Here is an 18,144-nt window from a genome sequence, read left to right on the forward strand (position 1 = left end):
TTCTTCCAGCCTGTGTGAAGTTGCATAACGGTCTGTGTGCCCTCATTAACTGAGCATGCTGAGAATGAAGCAAGTGGTGATTTAATTTCTTATCTTATTAAACTTATACCTACAGAAGTTTCATTCCACCAAATATTTGTCCTTACTTGGGTCAATAAAGGCAAAAGGGGAGAATGGATTTATAATATAAACGTGCATCTGGACTTGTGTCTACTTGAAAAGAAGATGAAGCAGGAAATGACCTCTCTAATTTATATGCACATTATAAGTGTGATCACATGATCTCTGGATATGGGAATGAGAGTATATTACTATGCAAAGTAAATAAAACACCAGCATAGTCTGCAATCAGCTAAATTAAAAGCTGAATCAATCACATAATACAATATATTATATTCTCTTGATTTTATTAGAAATTGGTTTTATTTAATTTATTGGATTATTTTTATATTTTAATTATTTTCAACTTTTGTGTATAAGTAAATCATTTTACATGCAATCAGAAGACTTGGAGACGTATTAAAAAAGGCAGACATAACTCATGTCTTTTAGCATCATCAAGTCTATTCTTAGTGTCTTTATCTAAAGATAAAATCTCAAAATGTGCCAGAGGACTGAGTGAGTTTTAGGGACAAAAGGAAAACCACAACACGCGGACGACGTCAGTAAGTTCACTTTGGACTGCAGAGAAGAGAGAATTTCATTTACAGTGCAGCATTTAACAATTAATGCAAAATATAACTAGAAACACATGTTGACCGTTAAGTAGCTGACTGGCGTCCTGACAAGAGGCTTTTCTCTGAGACCGAATCAACACAGCTTTACTGTTCTCAGGCCACGGTTCATGTGTTCCAGTAGATACCTCCTGGAAGAATAAAAAAGTAAAAATAAAACTCCCGCCCACCACCACCACCACTCTGTGTTCCCAATTTGGAATCCTTTGTGGCGTTCTATTCAAGATACACACGTATCATCTCTCCACATGGGTACCACTAAAAGGGAAACCCTACAGCCGTCGCAGTCCGTGGAGAAAACAGAAACCAGGTGTAACACTCACACAGGGAGTGTTCTTTTGATAGCAGCTGACTCACGCTGTGTATGTATGTGTGTTAGTATGACAGCGGAGAACTTGCCAGGACACAAAGGTAAAACTCAGTGGACCGTCAGCTTGCAAGTACTGGAAAATATGTGACAGCATGTCACCGAAGGCAGGTTAATGTTATCTCTTCACTTCCCATGCTATTATGTGCTGGTTTGATATCTGAAGTGTGTTAAGGTCAGAGAACAAGCAGAGTGTGTGAAGCCTTACAGTTGGAATGTGTGCAGACATGAGAGTTTCCTGGTCCCAAGACAGAACTCATACAGCATGTTGTGACAAACTCAGAAGCCAATATATGGATTGTAAATAAATAAATAGTAATATAAAATATTCTGACTTATAGGCATTTAATGAAAGAGTTTCAGGAGCTAATGATGACGACAGATGTCAAATGTCTTGTTGGTTCCTTGGCTGGGAAAAAGTTTGGATTTAAAGAAACAAGTTCTGCCATAAACTATATAGCAGGTTATTTTCACTGCATTTTGCCACAATGTAAACTTTGAGGATTGCCAATTTTTGGAGAGCAGGAATTATTTGCGATTACACATGCACCTCCAAATCTTCCTTTCTGAACTATCCTCAGGGATTGATAATGTGTTATTGATGTTCAGGAATCTGTGGTCAAAGAGCATTATGAGCTATGAATAAAACTAAATGACCAAGCGTGGACAGTGTAAGATGAGATTTATTAATTGCTTGCATTAAAATAGCTGATGCTTGGGAACTTTGCCAGATGTATTGCTACACAGTCCATGAATAAACTACTAGCTATAGTTTTCAAAAACAGCTAATGTCAAAAACTAAAGGTGAACAAATGGGCACTGTGATGTATTAGCTCTCAGACACAAACACGGTCACAACCATTTGGCAAAATATATTCTGCAAATGATGAAAGTGCAAAAAGCAGAACTTTAATATTTTCCACATCTCAACCATCAGAGTGAAACCTTCATGATGAAAAGAGCTCAAAAAAGGGTATTTGGATAAAATAGCTTGGTTTCATACTCTGGGATAATACAACAGATTCTTGATATTGTTTCTGCAAATGAAAATATAAAAAACGAAATAAGACTGTTCAGTCTGACTATCAGGCTGCAAAGCCAAAATCCGAAGAGATAGCGACAGCTTGGATAAGTAGATACATATGAAGAGCCAGATGATACCTGGTGGGTAGAGAGTTGGCAGCCCTTCCTTGTAATTTCATCACCTGTATTTAGTGTAATGTTAGCAACGCGGAACAAAACCATAAAAAAAAACTGGGTTTGATACCAGCGCAATCAGATGGTTTAGTACTTTGAGTTACCAGGCGGTGCCGTCAAAAAAAGTGCTCAACCATGAAGCCACTGTCATGCCTCGACACAGCATCTAAACCCCATAACAATCATTGCACTGAGAACACAGGATCGTTACTGGCGTTAAAAAAGGGACACTCCACAGATATTACACATAGAGCTAAGCTTAGTAATCACAACAAACACTACACCACATGAGAAAACAGGAGAACGTCTTCTGTGTCTCTGGATGAAGCTTTTTAATAGGTTATTGCCTCCACCACACCAAGGAGGTTGTATTTTCATCCGTCTTTGTTTATTCGAAAATTAACTAACAATAAATCAAACTTGTTGGAATAATGTGGCATAGTTCAGGGAAGAACCCATTTAATTTTGGTGCAGATCCAGATCAGGGGAAGATCCTGGATTTTTTCCCCCCTATTTCTTTAACATTGTGATATAGGGTGCTTTGAAATTTTCACAGAATTTCCAGAGAACAATCCATGCAAAATTCCAGGGGGCGGCATGGTGGTGCAGTGGTTCACTATTGTCTCACATAGTTATGGCATTAAATCTTTCTGTGTGGAATTTGCATGTGCCCCCTGTGGATCTCACCTAGAATTTGCTCTAGCCCCCCCCCATTAACCTTAAAGGATAAGCCGTATAGATAATGGGTGAATGGAGTTTATTACCAACACAGTTGTCATTTTCCAGCTGTCATCTACTCTGCTTGTTACTACACACAGCTGATCTGCTCGTGCATAACATGAAACGGTTTCGGAGAAGTGTTCTGTCTTGCCACCTGGCAAATCCACCATTATAATAGAAATCTGCCAAGATGCAAGCACACCTGGCTTTTAAAAAGAATGGAAGATGCCACTCTAATTGTTATATTACACATAGCACCCAAGGCACACCCATGATTAAGAGAGTAAGTACAACCTTTTAAAACGTTGTACTTACTCTCTTAATCTAATGTGCCCGGTGTAGCAACCTTTTTTCCCCTCCCACTAAACTAGCTAAATTAGATTTGGACACACCACACAAGGACTTGTGCCAGGCACTTTAGACCATGCACTTAGATCGTTTAAATAGAGCCCAAGGTGTGGAGTTCGAGTAAAATAGGTATTTTGGAGGCAGGAGGTCTAAGGAAAGATACAAGGAAATTGTATTAAGGGAAATATAGTAATCAGTGGCCTTGGAGCTTCAACTATATTTAGCACTAAAAGTTAGGGTATCTCTGTTCCGGCTGATGAATTAAACCTTTTTTGTGGCTTGTTGTGAATCCTCCATATTAACTGTTGGGACACTCCTTTAATGCAAGCATGTATACTATCAAAAAGTGGTAATAGAAGCTGTTGTGTTTTTAAAGACAAAGGGCAAGTGACATGAGTATTTCTTACCTTGCGTTTTAAAGCCAAATGGGGGTAAGTAACTGCCGACTTTTGCGAGACGTTTGAAGTTCCGATCAAGAAACATGGGCGCTGGTTTCATGAACCTGCAGGGGAGGGAACAGAAGGAAAGAAGGTGAGAGAGAGAAAAGGTTCATCAGCAGGGAAAGAACATCATATTGTAATATTAACTTTCCATCATAGATTGGTCATCGAGAACTATTCATTTTTTTGTGATTTGCCCCACCACACCTTTTCTCCTCTACACAAACTCTTTGGATTCCCGTAAAAATCTTCTCCACTTGTGACTACAGTGTTAATGTCCTGGGCAAGGTTTAAGCCACAAAGAGATAAAAACTAAATTCACTTGTTCCGCTGTCATTATTCTAATAGCTTTCCAAGCTCCTGTGCCCTGGGAGAGTTTCCCAAAACAAGCACATTGGCATGGTAGATAAAAACTAAGAAGGCAATACAAGCTGAGAGGCAGGGAGAGACACAACCGGCAGCTGCAGTGTATAACCCCATCGACACAACCTCTCCACCCAAGTCTAAATCACAGCTGACGCACAGTTTTGATAAATCTGCAGAGACAACATACTCCTGCCAGAATGCTACTCCTCAAACGATCTTGGGCAAGACTGTTCCTACAAACTAAATGAGGAGGAAGTTGTTCTCCAACGAGAACCGTCTCAGAGGCTTGAGCCTGAAATAGAAAAGGTCTGCGTTTGCCCAAGATGGAGAACACAGCTTCAAATTAAATCAAGCGAGAAGCCAGTCATCCTGCAATATTAAAACAAATTTAGCCCAATATTCAAAAATACACCTGTGATCAATGTTTGAAATGCCCCATGAACTGCTGCTTCCAGCATCACCTCTTCCTCATCCTGTGTGTCTGTACGAGTGTGGGCGCGCGGGTCCGTCTTTGATTAATTGCTGTACTGAAATCAAAAGAAGCCATTTCCTCTTAGTCACGCCTGCGACCCGAGTGCTGGGCTACGTGTCACCTTTGGAGTGTGGCTGCAGGATGGATGTGTGTTTTCATGACCTGCTGTCAGGCCTGGGAGGGGGCACAAGTGGAGAGCATTGTCTCTTTTCTGACTTAGACATTCATGGATCATCTTTGATATACTTGTACAACTTTAATGAAAGAACTAAATGAACTTTCAGGACAGAGAAAACAATGATGGGCAGAGATCGATAGAAATGGTGTGTCTTATTGTGTTGATGATAAAAGACAGTTACAGGGATTGTTGTACAGCTGCATTAACTGGAACGAAACCAAATGAGAACAAGACTAGTGCATCTTGCTGAAGGGCTGATGGTTGGCTGCACAAAACACACGAATGGTTTTTCATTCTCATCAACCTTGAATTGTGTCTGCGACAGCATGTACTCGTGAGAAAGAGACATTTTAAATTCTGGACTCAACGTAACGCTGCCGTTGGTTCACAAGGACGATGTGGAGATTTGAGGCACAGTGACCAAACATGGATGACATTATTGGGAGGCCTTCCGGACAACCTCTTCCAAGCACCCTAATAAGTCTTTGATCCCCTCATTATCCCCCCAGCTTTACAGCAGCAGAGCAGAGACTCAAGCGGAGAAGTATGTATGGCTCTCTGGTCTCCTCATATCACCTGACACACACCCATGCACACGCACACACACACACACACACACACACACACATCAATCCTGCCAAAACAAATGGAGATTCATTAAAGCCAAGACTGAGGCCGTGAGGGGCTATAAATAACACAGGATCACTGAACCCTGACCGACAGTCAGTCACTGACATCCTGATAAAGTAGAGACAGGGGGCTGCTTGTTGTTAAATAAAAAGTGAGGGCTCCCAAAACAGCCAACAGGCAGGGATGCATTGTGCTCGCTTCCTTTGCCGGGTCCATCTCTCACTGGCAATATTTTTATAACCGTGCTGCTTCAAGTTCACTGTCAAGACTTGATTTAGGGCTCCAATGCAAACAGTTTTGGGTAAAGCAGAGGGGAGGGGAGGGGAGGTGTGGAAAATAAATTGGACTCTACGGGGGCAGGGGCCTTCGGAGAAGGCGAACACGGAGGAAGCAGGAGATGATTAGAGGGGGGGAGCTTCAGGACCTCACTGCGAGAGGTTAAGTAGGTTTTCTCTAACAGCTAAACTGTAGACCACTCCTATTTAGATAAAATGCTAACAGGAACATTTCCACAGATTTGTTTTTGTCTAGCAAAAGTAAAAAGTGGGTTGAGATGATAAAAAACAAGTTGTTAATTGTTTGGCTCCTCGCAAATAGGACACAACAAATCACAATTACACATTCTGCATGGCTGTGTACATTTTACCACACACTCGTGCATACAAATACATACATATGCACAACGTGGAGCAGTGTGCGGCATTAATTGTCCTCATTGACCTGTGTGTGACTGAGTTGAAGGTGGTAGTAATCACAAGGATCCCAGTGGGGGTTCAGTGTTGTACAGAACTTTGATCCGACACGTGCGGCTGATTAGAGGAAGTTGTTATGAGGGAGGACATTGTTAACATGTAGCCTCTCAGATACAGGGAGAGGGCAGTTCTACGAAAAACTGCTTTGTCCGTCTCGTTATGCAGTGCTGCAATTTACAGCCAAAAGTGCTGCTTATGTCTGTGTGTAGGAAAACATGCGCAATCAATTCCTTCCATACTGTGCATCACATATGGGTGTTGAGGTGCATATTATAAATTTATTGTGAAACTTTTTTCTCATCAAATGCTTCGGACTGCATCTTAAGTCGAGAGATAAATCAGGTTCAACATTTGAAATTCAAATTTCCCAAGTAACTAGGTCAGGAACTGCATTGAAGTGCAAGTGGCTATTGTTCAGTAGTGTGGAAAATTGCCCCTCTATTAGCTTAGCTCCAAGAATGCTAATGGGACAATGTCCTATAGATGGAGCCGAGATGGGCAGCAAATGGAGGCATGGAGGAAAATCAAAAGAGTCGATGACATCAGAGAGGGCCGTGGAGGACTGTGTTAATTGTGTGGGCTGGGTACGAGGAAACTCATGATGAGTCAGGACAGGAAGTTGGTCGTTGCTGTTCATAGAGGACGCCTCTTGCGCTCTAGGATATGACAGAGGAAAGATGAGAGACCTTGTACTCAAGCGACAAAGGTTCTTTTGTGAGACGGGGGGAGATCACAAGGACACAGTTGAGTTTTTGTGGCGGAGGAGAAGATGATAGAAACATGACTGAAACTGGGGGAGATTGTGGAGGAATGTGGGGGCTTCTCGGTTTCTGACTCAAACCCCCTAAAGGCCCAGTTGGCTTGAGAAATGACATCATGCATCTTGGTATGCTTGAGTAAAAGTTTGAGCTATTCTCGTCCTGACATGCAAATAAAATGATTTGTTTGTGCAGCTCCTGGTTGTGCATGTGAACTTCTTATATTTCAAAAAGGAGTCTCGGTTTAGAGAATGTACACTCGAGGACAATCAATGCATTTCCACCCCGTTTATCTGAAATGAAGTGTGAAAGAGCAGGCAATCCTCCTCACTTAGGATAGATGGTGGTCATCTTGGCTGCTGCGTATCCTGGCTTGCACACTCCTTCGCTGAGGTTACCATACTTGTACGCCAACTCCAGTGGCCTGCACATTCACAGAACACAGAGAGAGAGAAATTAATCAGATGCATCATGATTAACTGATTATCAATCAAACTGACACATTTCAAAGCCTCAAACGCTGAGCTTGTCAAACAATCCGCTTATGGAGATAGGGAAACGGGTTGCTGAGGAAGTTGGAGAACTCAGCAACAGCTCAGAATATCACCTGTGTGTGGCGAGACAAAGCAGAGAGGCCTTGTTCAAATAATCACACTGGCAGTGCTTAAACTCGAACCTCCCGATTACTAGTGTGATCATTAATAACCTGATGAATGCCATGGATCCAGTTCAAATAAACAGGGAGAAGGGAGAGAGGCCCTGTCTTTGCACTATGTGAGGCCCAAAACCAAAGATGGCACATGAACAAGCTTGACTGGGGCCTACTCATGCACAGTTTGAAGTGGTACGTGGACTGCATGGATATTGCTCTTGTCGACCAATAAAAGCTCTTTAAACTACAGGTCACAGTCATACAGCACTTCACTAAGGCCGTTTTCAGACATGAACCCTGGAAAATGTGCCCAGATTTTTCTCTACAGTTTGCCTTCCACATATGAAGGACATCAGATGCGTTTAAAAAAACAGAAAATTCTCGTGAGTGTACAGGCGAGGGGTGGCACAGAATGCAGGAGGCAGGATGCAATATATAAATTCTGCTGCAGGGATCCCATGCTTTTGTTTCCAGCACATCAAAACCGTCTTTGGCCCGTATCACCAAAAGCTGTTAAATCTCGTCTTACCCAGTTGACAATTTCTTCTGCATCTTCTATTTCTATGACATTTCTGTTTTATCCCGAGATGCTTGTATTCTTTGTGTCTTTTTTTCATCCGTTGCGTGTTAGAAACATAAATCAACACGCCCCCTCGCTCCCAAAAAATCCTCCAAAGAATTTCCTGGTGTGTTCTCACACGCGCTCAATTAGAAATTAATTGGACATTTACCAAGTTTTTTCATTGGGGGGGGGGGGGGGGGGGGCTGACAGGAGAATGTCATAGCAACTGACTGAGAGCAGCTTAACGCACACACACAGTTGTACTTCTATCTTAGTGAGGACACTCATTAGCATATTGCTATCCCTAGCCCCTTACCCCAACCTTAACCCTCACAACTAAATCCCTCACCCTCACTTAAACCTAATTCTAACCCGAATACTTAAAGCAAGTTGAAAGTGGGTCAGAAAGTGAGAACCGCCCAAAATCTCCTCACTCTGTAGGTTCTAGGCTCAAAATGGTCCTCACAAAAGATATCTATACAAGTACACACACACACGGGCCAGTTTGTTGTTCCCATGCTAATTGGAGGAGCTGGGAATGGAACCATGACCTCTCGATGAGTGAACCACCCTCTCTACCTCCTCTCCCACAGCCACATTTCAATCCTGCCAATGTTTTTCACTTGCAGCTTTACTGGTTTCAAGGTGGTAAACAGTTTGGTGAGAAAGAAATATATGGGGCACTTTTATATCAGTCAGTCACAAAACTAATTACTGGATTTAAGATGAATTGTATGCATGTGCAGTAATGGTGTAATTAATGACACTGCAGACATGTAGGGAGCCGTATTAGATAAACTCAACCCATGTGAAAACCACCATAAGTGTGTAGTGACATAGTGCTTACAGTGTGTGTGCAGAGTGTGGACAGACATGCCCTCTGAGAGCCGGGGTGGTGATGGCAGCGTATGATTATTAAGAGTGTCAAACCAATTCAGGGAATTATACACATATCAAGAGACACGCTGACACAATGACAGCTACATAATGACTCAAGGTAGCATGTTCTTACTCTGACGAACCACAGCCGCTCTGGAGAGAAACTACACTAATTTCGAAATGTATTACTCAGACCACCAATCGCATTTGAGCATTTGTCGCCAGGCTATAGTTAGGACTCCAATGAGATGCTGCATGTTTATTAAAAAACTCTAGTGAGATGAAATGGCTGAAGGTTTACATTTTTTCATGTTTTCCCATTGATCAACCTGAAATTGTATAAAATAAGTGTTTAGCTGTAAAACACATGTTAACTAATGGGAGTTCAAGTCTAACTGGGGATTCAGCTGGTCAATATATAACAAGTATCCCACACAGTACAGGATGGAGAATCGCAAAATGTTTTAAATTAAATGGAAGATGTGTTTACTAGAAAAAAATATATATACTCACAATTTTGTGTCCAGCTGCAGCAGAAAGCCCTGCTTATCATACACTGGAGAAGAAAGCAGAAACAGAAACACAGTTACCACACACGTCTAAAAGGGAAGTACGTCGAAAAACAAATGGCACCTTTGGGGTGGAACACTTGATGTAGTTGGTTCATGAGCACGGGTCATCCAGGCTACGCAATTTCAACTATCAGCTCATTTAGCTGTAGTTAACAAATCTGTGCATCTTTCACAGAGAAAAAAAACAAATGGCAAATGTCAAAAGTAAAAGCATTAGAAGTTGTGACAAACAAGACAAGCAGAGGTTAGGGAGAAGCCAGCCAAAACAATCTGTTGAGTTTAAAATAAAGTTAGAAAAGAAGTTAAAGAGATCACCTATGGTCAACCAAAGGGGCAGCCAATAGGTGCCTGGTGAAGCACTGAGGTAGAAGACAGAGAAGCACAGAAAACTAGGAGATAAATATTTAAATGTTCAATTACATAATTTAAGCATCTGCAGCAGTCTTTACAATGATGCATACATTGTCTAAAAAAACGCTTAACAAGTACTATTATATTAATTTCCGTCTATAAACTGCTGTAATAGCATTAGTATGACTAGGTTTAACATGAGTATTAGTTGAAAGTAGGAATAGACCCGGTATTACTCCTGTGGTTGCGGATCTTGTCTTCACAGAGAAGCTGGAGGAGAAAGATAAAGAAAAAAGGACAATGGGAATGCATGAAGGCTGGTTAGGGAGGGATCCAAGCACTGCCCTGGATGACGGGGACTTTGCCATAGCAGCCAAGATGAGTGTGTGACTGTGTGTGTGTGTGCATGCGAGTGTGTGTGTGCGTTATGTGTCTGTTGAGAAGCATAAGGCAGCCAGAGGGGGGCTGAATCAAGGAAAACAGCTTAGGAAAAAATTAAAGGGGCTGCGGTCCTTACAGTAAGAAAGATTTCGGTCTTTGGAACCTTACAGAATTATTGCATCAAAACTCCTGCAAACTGCTTCACTTGCCAAAGATTTGTTACTGAGCTGAGACAACAGAGGGCAGTGGTGTATCACACACTGGATCAAAAGGAGGACGATGACTGAGCAGAAGATCGACCCCTCACTTTTTGTCATATTCAGTATTTGATGAATTTACTCAGCTTTCCATGTTAGGAAAACATGATAATGCCGCCCCATTCCAAATGTGGCAGCTGGGTAGTATTGCAGGGTTTTAAAACACTGTAATTTTCTTTCGAACCCCAGAGGGACAACAAAGATGAGAAAGAGTTAGGTTGGTGGGGCTGCCGATGTACCTGAGCCTACTATTCGTCCCACGCTGATGTCTGGTTCCACCGCTGCAACACAAAAGCTCCAGTTAGCACCGTTTGAGGTCTGTCTGTTATGGCAGTGGACTTGAGATTTAAGCCAACCGCGAATGTGAGACATTACGGAGTAAGAAGAGGACGAGGAGGAGCAGAGGTTAGTAGCTTTAATCCGAGTGGGTTGAATTATAATGCTGCCACCCAATCTTTATTCAAAGATGAAAAGCCCAATGAAGTGGAAAATTAACTGCAGAAAGCCCCCGTTGTGATTTTGCGATTATTATGGTGGTACACCGAGTTACCCATAAGGATTAAATGAGTGACTGAGCACAAACATTTTGTAAAATTAAACAAAGATACAGATGGTGATAGGGAGGTGAAAGTGGAAAAATGGGAAAGCGTTCATTGTTGAGTTAGCAGGGATTGTAATTCCATAGGACAAAATATCTCAGCAGCCCAGATTAAATCACCCACTTCATAGAAGTCAACCAGTACATAAAGGCAGTCTCATTGCCTCTACCTGTAATTCTTTTCACTTCAGCCCCTTTAGTCAGGACTACAGTTGTCTCTTCTGCATCACTGTCTGTAAACAAAAGGGGGTTAAGACACTGAAGTAAGTTTGTCATCAATGTAGAAGATTGGAAGCCACTATTAATGATAACCATACAACTATTAAACAACACCAAGTACTCAGAATGTAAAAAATTAAATAAACGTTTTCAACATCAGCTTCAGCAAAACACAGACAGTGGCTGTGCACAAAAACAGATGCATACAAACAGCAGGCGCACACACAAACAAAAAAAGCCAAAAGTAACGATATATTATATCAGAATATGATTAGAGTTGTGTTTGTTGCTCAGACATTAGAAACTGCTGTACATTCCCTTTTCAATTATAATTTATTTTCTTAAAAAGATATGACAAAGGACCTTTGATTAAGGTGTTTTGCTTCAAACAATAACCCACACAGATTTTAATAGAAAAATAAATATGCTTCTATTGCTCCCATCACAATAAATCAGAGGACAGCTGCACTGTCACTTCCCAAATACCAACAAATATGTACGACAAAACCACTGAGCCCTCTTCAAAACAGATCAAGGATGAAAAGTTCTCTTAGAAAAAAAAAAAGATTCCACAAATGCTAACACGGTCTCTCCATGAGGGCTTCTGGCAGATCATAATTCCCCAGTCACAGTAAACCTGCCTCAGGTAATTCTGTGAAGACGCATAGCTACAGTTCAGAGACAAGAGAAGGCAATGGCCAATGCTTAAACCAAGCAGAAGATATTCTCAGTAGCACACACACTCCTTGAGCCCTTGCTGACATTACTGCGAAAGAGGAACTGAAAATGACAAGAGGAAGGATTATACATCCTTATAGATTTTTTGATCAGAAGTATAAAACAATTCCCATGAAGCTATTTTGGAAAAATTACATACTCAGAATTGGTGACTACGTTTACATGGACACTAATATTCATTGACCTTGTTCTGAATGAAACATCATGAGTTTCAAATAAAATATTTCATTCCTATTCCAGTTTACATGTTAAAGTCTGATTATGACTCACATCAGCATTGTGTACTTCTTCTTGTTTACAATTGAACCCAGCGCATGCAGCATCAAGCAGTCGGTAACTGATGTGCGTCGATGTCATAAAATGTTGAGAAAACTCGTATAGATGTCTACATAATGTGACTAAGGTCAGAACCGCCACATGTCTCAAATTGATTATTACTTATTCTGAGTGTGATCTTATTCAGACTGTTGTTCGATCAATCAGGCTAACATCAGAATATTGGTGTCCGTGTAGATACATCTCTTCTTAGTAAACAACTGGATTTATCATTTACTCATAATAAAAAAAAATTATGAACCACTTCAATTATTTTAGAAAAGTAGTTGTCAGGGGGAATACAATGGGTTAGAAGTGAAGTTATATATTGTTGGCTACTGCAATGAGAAAAAAAAAAAAGCTATAAGCAGCTTGGGTTGTGACACACATTTTTTTAATCAACCTGTGGGTGTTAATTTCAAGTGTGATGTAACACGCTGAGGATGGTGGTGTTCCTGTTACGAGCACCAGTTAATTATAAAAGGGCTATGCTAATGTATGACCACCTGTTATCAAGTGACAGTAAGTTACAATATCCCAAACTACAAGTAAAATCCATTTGCTGATGAAGGCCATGAGATGTGGTTATAGGTTCCAGAAAATGTCTAGTAAGTAGGGATGCACCGATATGGAAATTCTTGGCCGATACCGATACCGATATTTAAAACAACAATCTAGCCGATAGCCGATACCGATACCGATATTTGTTTATTACTTGCATGTGGCCTTCTTGGTGTGTAACGCCGGGTTTACACCGGGCGCTGAAGCGCCGCCCCGCGCCGCGCAGCGTTATTCTCAAGCGCGCAGCCGCCTGGCTGTTCACACCGGACCCGCATTTCTCCGCGTCGGTCAGCCCGCGGTTCTCCGCTTGTTGTTGTATGTAACCCGTTCAATGTCGGGTGTCGGGGGTAAATGACGTATTCTCCAAGCAAGCCTTTAGCCCCCCCCTCTCTCTCTTTTTATCTATATGACTGCTTGTGTGGCTGTAGTGGATGGGCAGAGGGGGACATTTAATTATGTGATTGGGAAAATTGGGAAAATTAAAACTCCAGGACAACAGAAGGGGAATACAAAGTATGGGATGCATATTTGATCATTTATATCATATCAAATATGTCATTTATATCGTTTAAAATCATTTTTCAGTCTGTTTCCTGGCGCGATACACTCGCTCGCACGGCGCTTCGCAGCCCATGTGAACCGCACAAAGGTTTAACAGGGGGGGGGGGGGGGCTACCGATATACGGCCGATACATCGGTGCACCACTACTAGTAAGTGAACCTTTTTAAAAATTGCAACTTTGAAGCCATTCCTGTTGTCTTAACTCTGAATCACTTACAAACGTCAGACATGTTATTTCTACTAATGTGTACTTCTGATTTCTGTTCAGACAATTAAACAGTTATTGATTTGATTGCATCCCATAAATGCTTCAATTATTCCTGCCCTGCTGCACTGGGAATAGTCAATGAAATCAGATCAAAAGTTTTTACACAAACAAAACATGACTACAGCTCAATAGCTGTATTGGAATTGAATACATTGAAACTAAAACCAGTATTAACAGGGATGATATAAAGTTCGCTTCATCAACAACCTGATGATGTTTGTCATTTTAACACAGTGACAGAGCAGATTGTGTGAATTTATTTCATCAGAGCTGACCAGGCTTTAGTTGTGGTTTTAGAATTGAACGAGACTGAAAGAAAAACAATAATACAACCAGAGAGAAGTGGCAGGTAATCACCTTGACTGAGAACTCTGCTGGAGCCGCGACTTAATGAGTACAACTTTAAAAACATAAAAGGTGGAAAAAAGAAGACTGTTGAAAGGACACTGGTAAGGTGAGCCCCTCATCACTCGAGCCTTACAAGGTTCAAATATCCACTCCAGCTAACAAAGGAATGACAACTGTCACATGAAACTGCTGTGAAATTGACACTCAGGGTGACAAGGCAGTGTCAAAATAAATTTAAATTAAAAGACACGCTGGGGAAGCGAATTCAGCACTGATCTGATCAAGACTTCAGGCATTACACCATTGGGGTTTTCTCTGTCACAGAAAGAGGCTTCTTCCATCTACACCGACTACAGTGACTTGCCATCAGAAAGTGACGAGACTGACTGCATCTATTGCTTTTCCAAGTTAAACCGCAACTGAGTTTTTTTCCCACTGAGGTGGGTAAAGGCTTCTTGCCTAAATTTTAACCAATCAGAGGTAGGGTAGGCCCAGGCCTTCACACACCTCAGTTGAGAAAACAAAATATAACTCCACAAAACCACTGAAGCCCTAACCCTGACCAATGCAGAAGGGGGGCAGGGTTTGATCTAAACTGGTAAGAGGGGGAAAAAAATTATCGAGGCTGTCCCACCGGGGCTAGTTAGCATGCTAACTTGCGAAGAAGAAAAGAAAATGTGAAACGGAAACAAGACAACAGATAACATTGATGTTCATCTTGTTGAGTAAAAAAATGAAATGCCAACATTGGCGTAGGTAATCGCAAAAACGTAAATACAGCCACTTTAAACCAGTCTGGATTAATGATAACACTGGGGTTAAAGAAGAAGAACAGGACAGGGAACAACCCCTATTTTGTGGTGACCATCTGGTGGATACAGCAGCTGGTTAAACCCAGCTCCTGTCACATCCCATGTTTACAAGCACAACACACACATTTTCCCACAGGTCAGCTTATCATGACAAGGGCTTGTTGACAGTACCATTAACACATGATTAAAGACTGTCCTAATATGGCTCATCATTCAACAAGTACAAAGATAATTCCACCAACATAACTACAGGGGCACTCATGATGATGATGTATATGGTGAGCAGGGTATAAGCCTCTATATGATCCATTGAGCAGTGACTTATTCCCGAGCACTATAAATCAAGAATGAGGAAAAGAGATTATCCAGATTTGATCCCCTCACAGAAAGAGCGTAGTTTAGCTGACCAGGCGAGGAGGGCAGGAGAGACTGTCCACATGCTCATCTTTCCACTTTGACCCTCTTAAAGCCAAACATCTGGCACCACTGTACTGCAGAAAGCCAATATTTCTCACTGCAATCAAAGCTGCTCTCCTTTCTGTGCCGCTGAACCGTGGGCTGGGGAGAAAATGCAGCACATTCTTTTGGCTCTCTTCACATCAAAGGGTATCATGCGGTTATTAAAATAAACTGATAGCAAAGCATTTCAATCCGATGACAGTACAAGGTTGAAAGCATTTCACTGCCCTTCTTTAGAATTATGAGCACAACTGCTGACTTTAAAAAAAAAAAAAAAGGAAAGTATTGCAACAGAAACACTTTTGTCACAAACTGCCAAGGTCTTTTTGTTGATCAGGGGTTTTGTCAGTGACAAAAACCCAAAAAGGGGAAGTTCTTTTTTTTTTTTTTATGAAATTTTAAAGAAAACCATTTCCCAGTAATGGAGGGGACACCAGAAAATTAAGTCAGTCACATACAGTATACAAACTGTGTACTCTGTTTCTTTTTGGGGCAGTTTGTTACAGCCACTAAAATTGGACAGTATTATGAATAGTATGTCACACTGTGCATGGCCAATCAAAGTCAAGTACAACATAGACAGTTTGTAACACTTAAGTTGACAGAGATTTATGTACACTGACTTAGAGCCTACATGTCAAGAGACCACAAACAGGCATGGGTGGGTTAAAATGATGGAGATGATGTGTAGGAATTAGGTTGTAGTGCATGGAGAAGCTGGAAATAAATAAGTATTAGTTGACACTGGACATGGTTTATCACATACATGTAAAGGTTTTTCTTTTCTGGATGATCATCCCTGTCCTAATGTCACAGAATTTTACACAGGTTGGTCATGAAATGTGTTATTTTGCTGTACACTGTTTTTCGCCATGACTTACACGGGAGTGAGGTAGACGTCTGAATGGAGTTTACCACAAATATTCCTGATACAACAGTCGAAGCAGAGTCAGTTGTTGATGTGAGGTGCTTAGTGTGAAGTGCTGGAATTACACCCGAGCGTCCTGACATCAACAAGCCATATAAAATCAATACATTGCCAAAACAGAAAAATAATCCCGCCAAAGCATTTGTAATAAACATGACTGTTTTGGAGTAGGGTGAACTTGACAGAAATAGGTTCATTACTCATTCAGAGCAAGACTATTCCAAACAGGACAGGTGGGCTATGATTAAAAAGGTTTCCTTGGCTATTTTCTTTACATCAACGCCAGTGTGAGGATATCAAGGACACAACACAAAGATGTTGTGATGGGGAGAATGCCCCTTGACGTTGGTTGCCACCCGCCAATAAACCCAACAAAGAAGAAGAAGGTAAACATTTCCCCCAAGCTTCACACTTAAGACACAGCGTTGTTCCTCTCAGTCTTGTTCTAAACAGTAACATTTGAGTTTTCTGTGCCAAATACTGCCCCCTGAGATTTTTCATAGAAAATAAAGAAGGCAGACACAAAAAAAAAGTTTCACAAATCTTCCAGCCCCCTCTGCTGGACTTTAACAGCTATTTTTTTTCAGGGTGCCCACAAAGTATGACATAACCCCCCAGCACACACACACACACACATCATCAGTTTGTAGAAAATGACTGATCATCCGTTTCATATAATAATTCCAACTGAGCCAAATAGCAAAAATATATAAAACACCCAGGTCCCATATAACTACCTTTCTAAATATGGAATAAAAAGCTCAGGATATTCAGCATTACTTGGAACATTTAGTCATGTCCTACACCCAAACATACAATCCATGTTTTAAGTTAGAAAGTGCAGGACGTGCATGCTCGTGTTATAAAGGTCATCGTGAAACTGCATTTGCAGTTTAGTGCATTGGGTTTCATTTTGTGGGTGTCGAAATTTCAAAATACCATTTCCTCCCATCTACAAAAGCAGATGAGAGAATGTAAGTAAGAGGTTAAAGATTGAGTAAGAAAAAGCTTTAACCTACTTGGTTATCACCATTCTATGGTTAACACATTGGTTTGGTTACGGTAAGTTGAGACTGTCAGATTTCTCTGTCCTATCTGTCGGACAACATACACGAGTGTATCCCCTCATTTAAAGTGGCAGAGATGGAGTAACTAATGTTGGGTGCACAAGGGAATCAGATTAGGCTCTCCACACAACATCCGGTGGTCTGGTGAAGTGGAAGAAAAACTCATAAAATAAATATCAGACGCAAGCAGGTTTTGCGGCATCAACACAGACTGATATCCTAACAGTTTAGCAGAGAGACTACAAAATACTATGAATAAAAACACTGAAATAGATGGACGGGTGACTGGCAGTCAGCACAGAGAGGCAGACGGCAAAACGGAGACAAACAGACATGCTCAATACAAACAGATAAAACTGTCTACATTTCTGAGGGGCTATGACAGCTGGATGATCAGGTGATGAATGAATCAGACTGGTGATGTCACTTACGAGGCTTCTGGCCCCACACGTGTAGATGTAGCTTCCCAGAAGAGTAGTAAATAAAGCCCAGGACCAGCATGGGGCACAGGACGAACAGCAGCTTGTGTGTGGGCTTCATGGTCTTCAGTCATTCACATCGCACCATCCAGGTCATCACCTGAAACGAGGAGAGCAGGATGTCGTATTAGCACATCCCCAAAGATAAATCCATCTGTCAACAGCACAAATCTA

At 41.3% G+C, this 18,144-nt stretch overlaps 1 protein-coding gene across 6 annotated transcripts in view; it reads right to left on the bottom strand.

Annotated features, from left to right (window-relative positions):
• The window catches only part of LOC117777872 (CMP-N-acetylneuraminate-beta-1,4-galactoside alpha-2,3-sialyltransferase-like), a 50,611-nt gene that overhangs the window by 21,096 nt on the left and 11,371 nt on the right, over nucleotides 1–18,144 (bottom strand). For 4 of the 6 annotated variants that reach the window (XM_034612920.1, XM_034612919.1, XM_034612918.1 and 1 more), the window contains 6 exons: nucleotides 17,923–18,070; nucleotides 11,385–11,447; nucleotides 10,856–10,897; nucleotides 9,569–9,611; nucleotides 7,294–7,386; nucleotides 3,774–3,868 (listed from right to left, as the gene is read on the bottom strand). In XM_034612920.1, coding sequence (XP_034468811.1) covers nucleotides 3,774–3,868; nucleotides 7,294–7,386; nucleotides 9,569–9,611; nucleotides 10,856–10,897; nucleotides 11,385–11,447; nucleotides 17,923–18,031 — 445 coding nt within the window. In that variant the 5' untranslated portion in view covers nucleotides 18,032–18,070. The remainder of the gene's footprint in view (nucleotides 1–3,773; nucleotides 3,869–7,293; nucleotides 7,387–9,568; nucleotides 9,612–10,855; nucleotides 10,898–11,384; nucleotides 11,448–17,922; nucleotides 18,071–18,144) is intronic. The other 2 variants (XM_034612921.1, XM_034612922.1) reach the window with 2 other exon arrangements.

This window comes from Hippoglossus hippoglossus, chromosome 17 (genome assembly GCF_009819705.1).
Source record: "Hippoglossus hippoglossus isolate fHipHip1 chromosome 17, fHipHip1.pri, whole genome shotgun sequence".
In the NCBI taxonomy this organism is placed as follows: domain Eukaryota; kingdom Metazoa; phylum Chordata; class Actinopteri; order Pleuronectiformes; family Pleuronectidae; genus Hippoglossus; species Hippoglossus hippoglossus.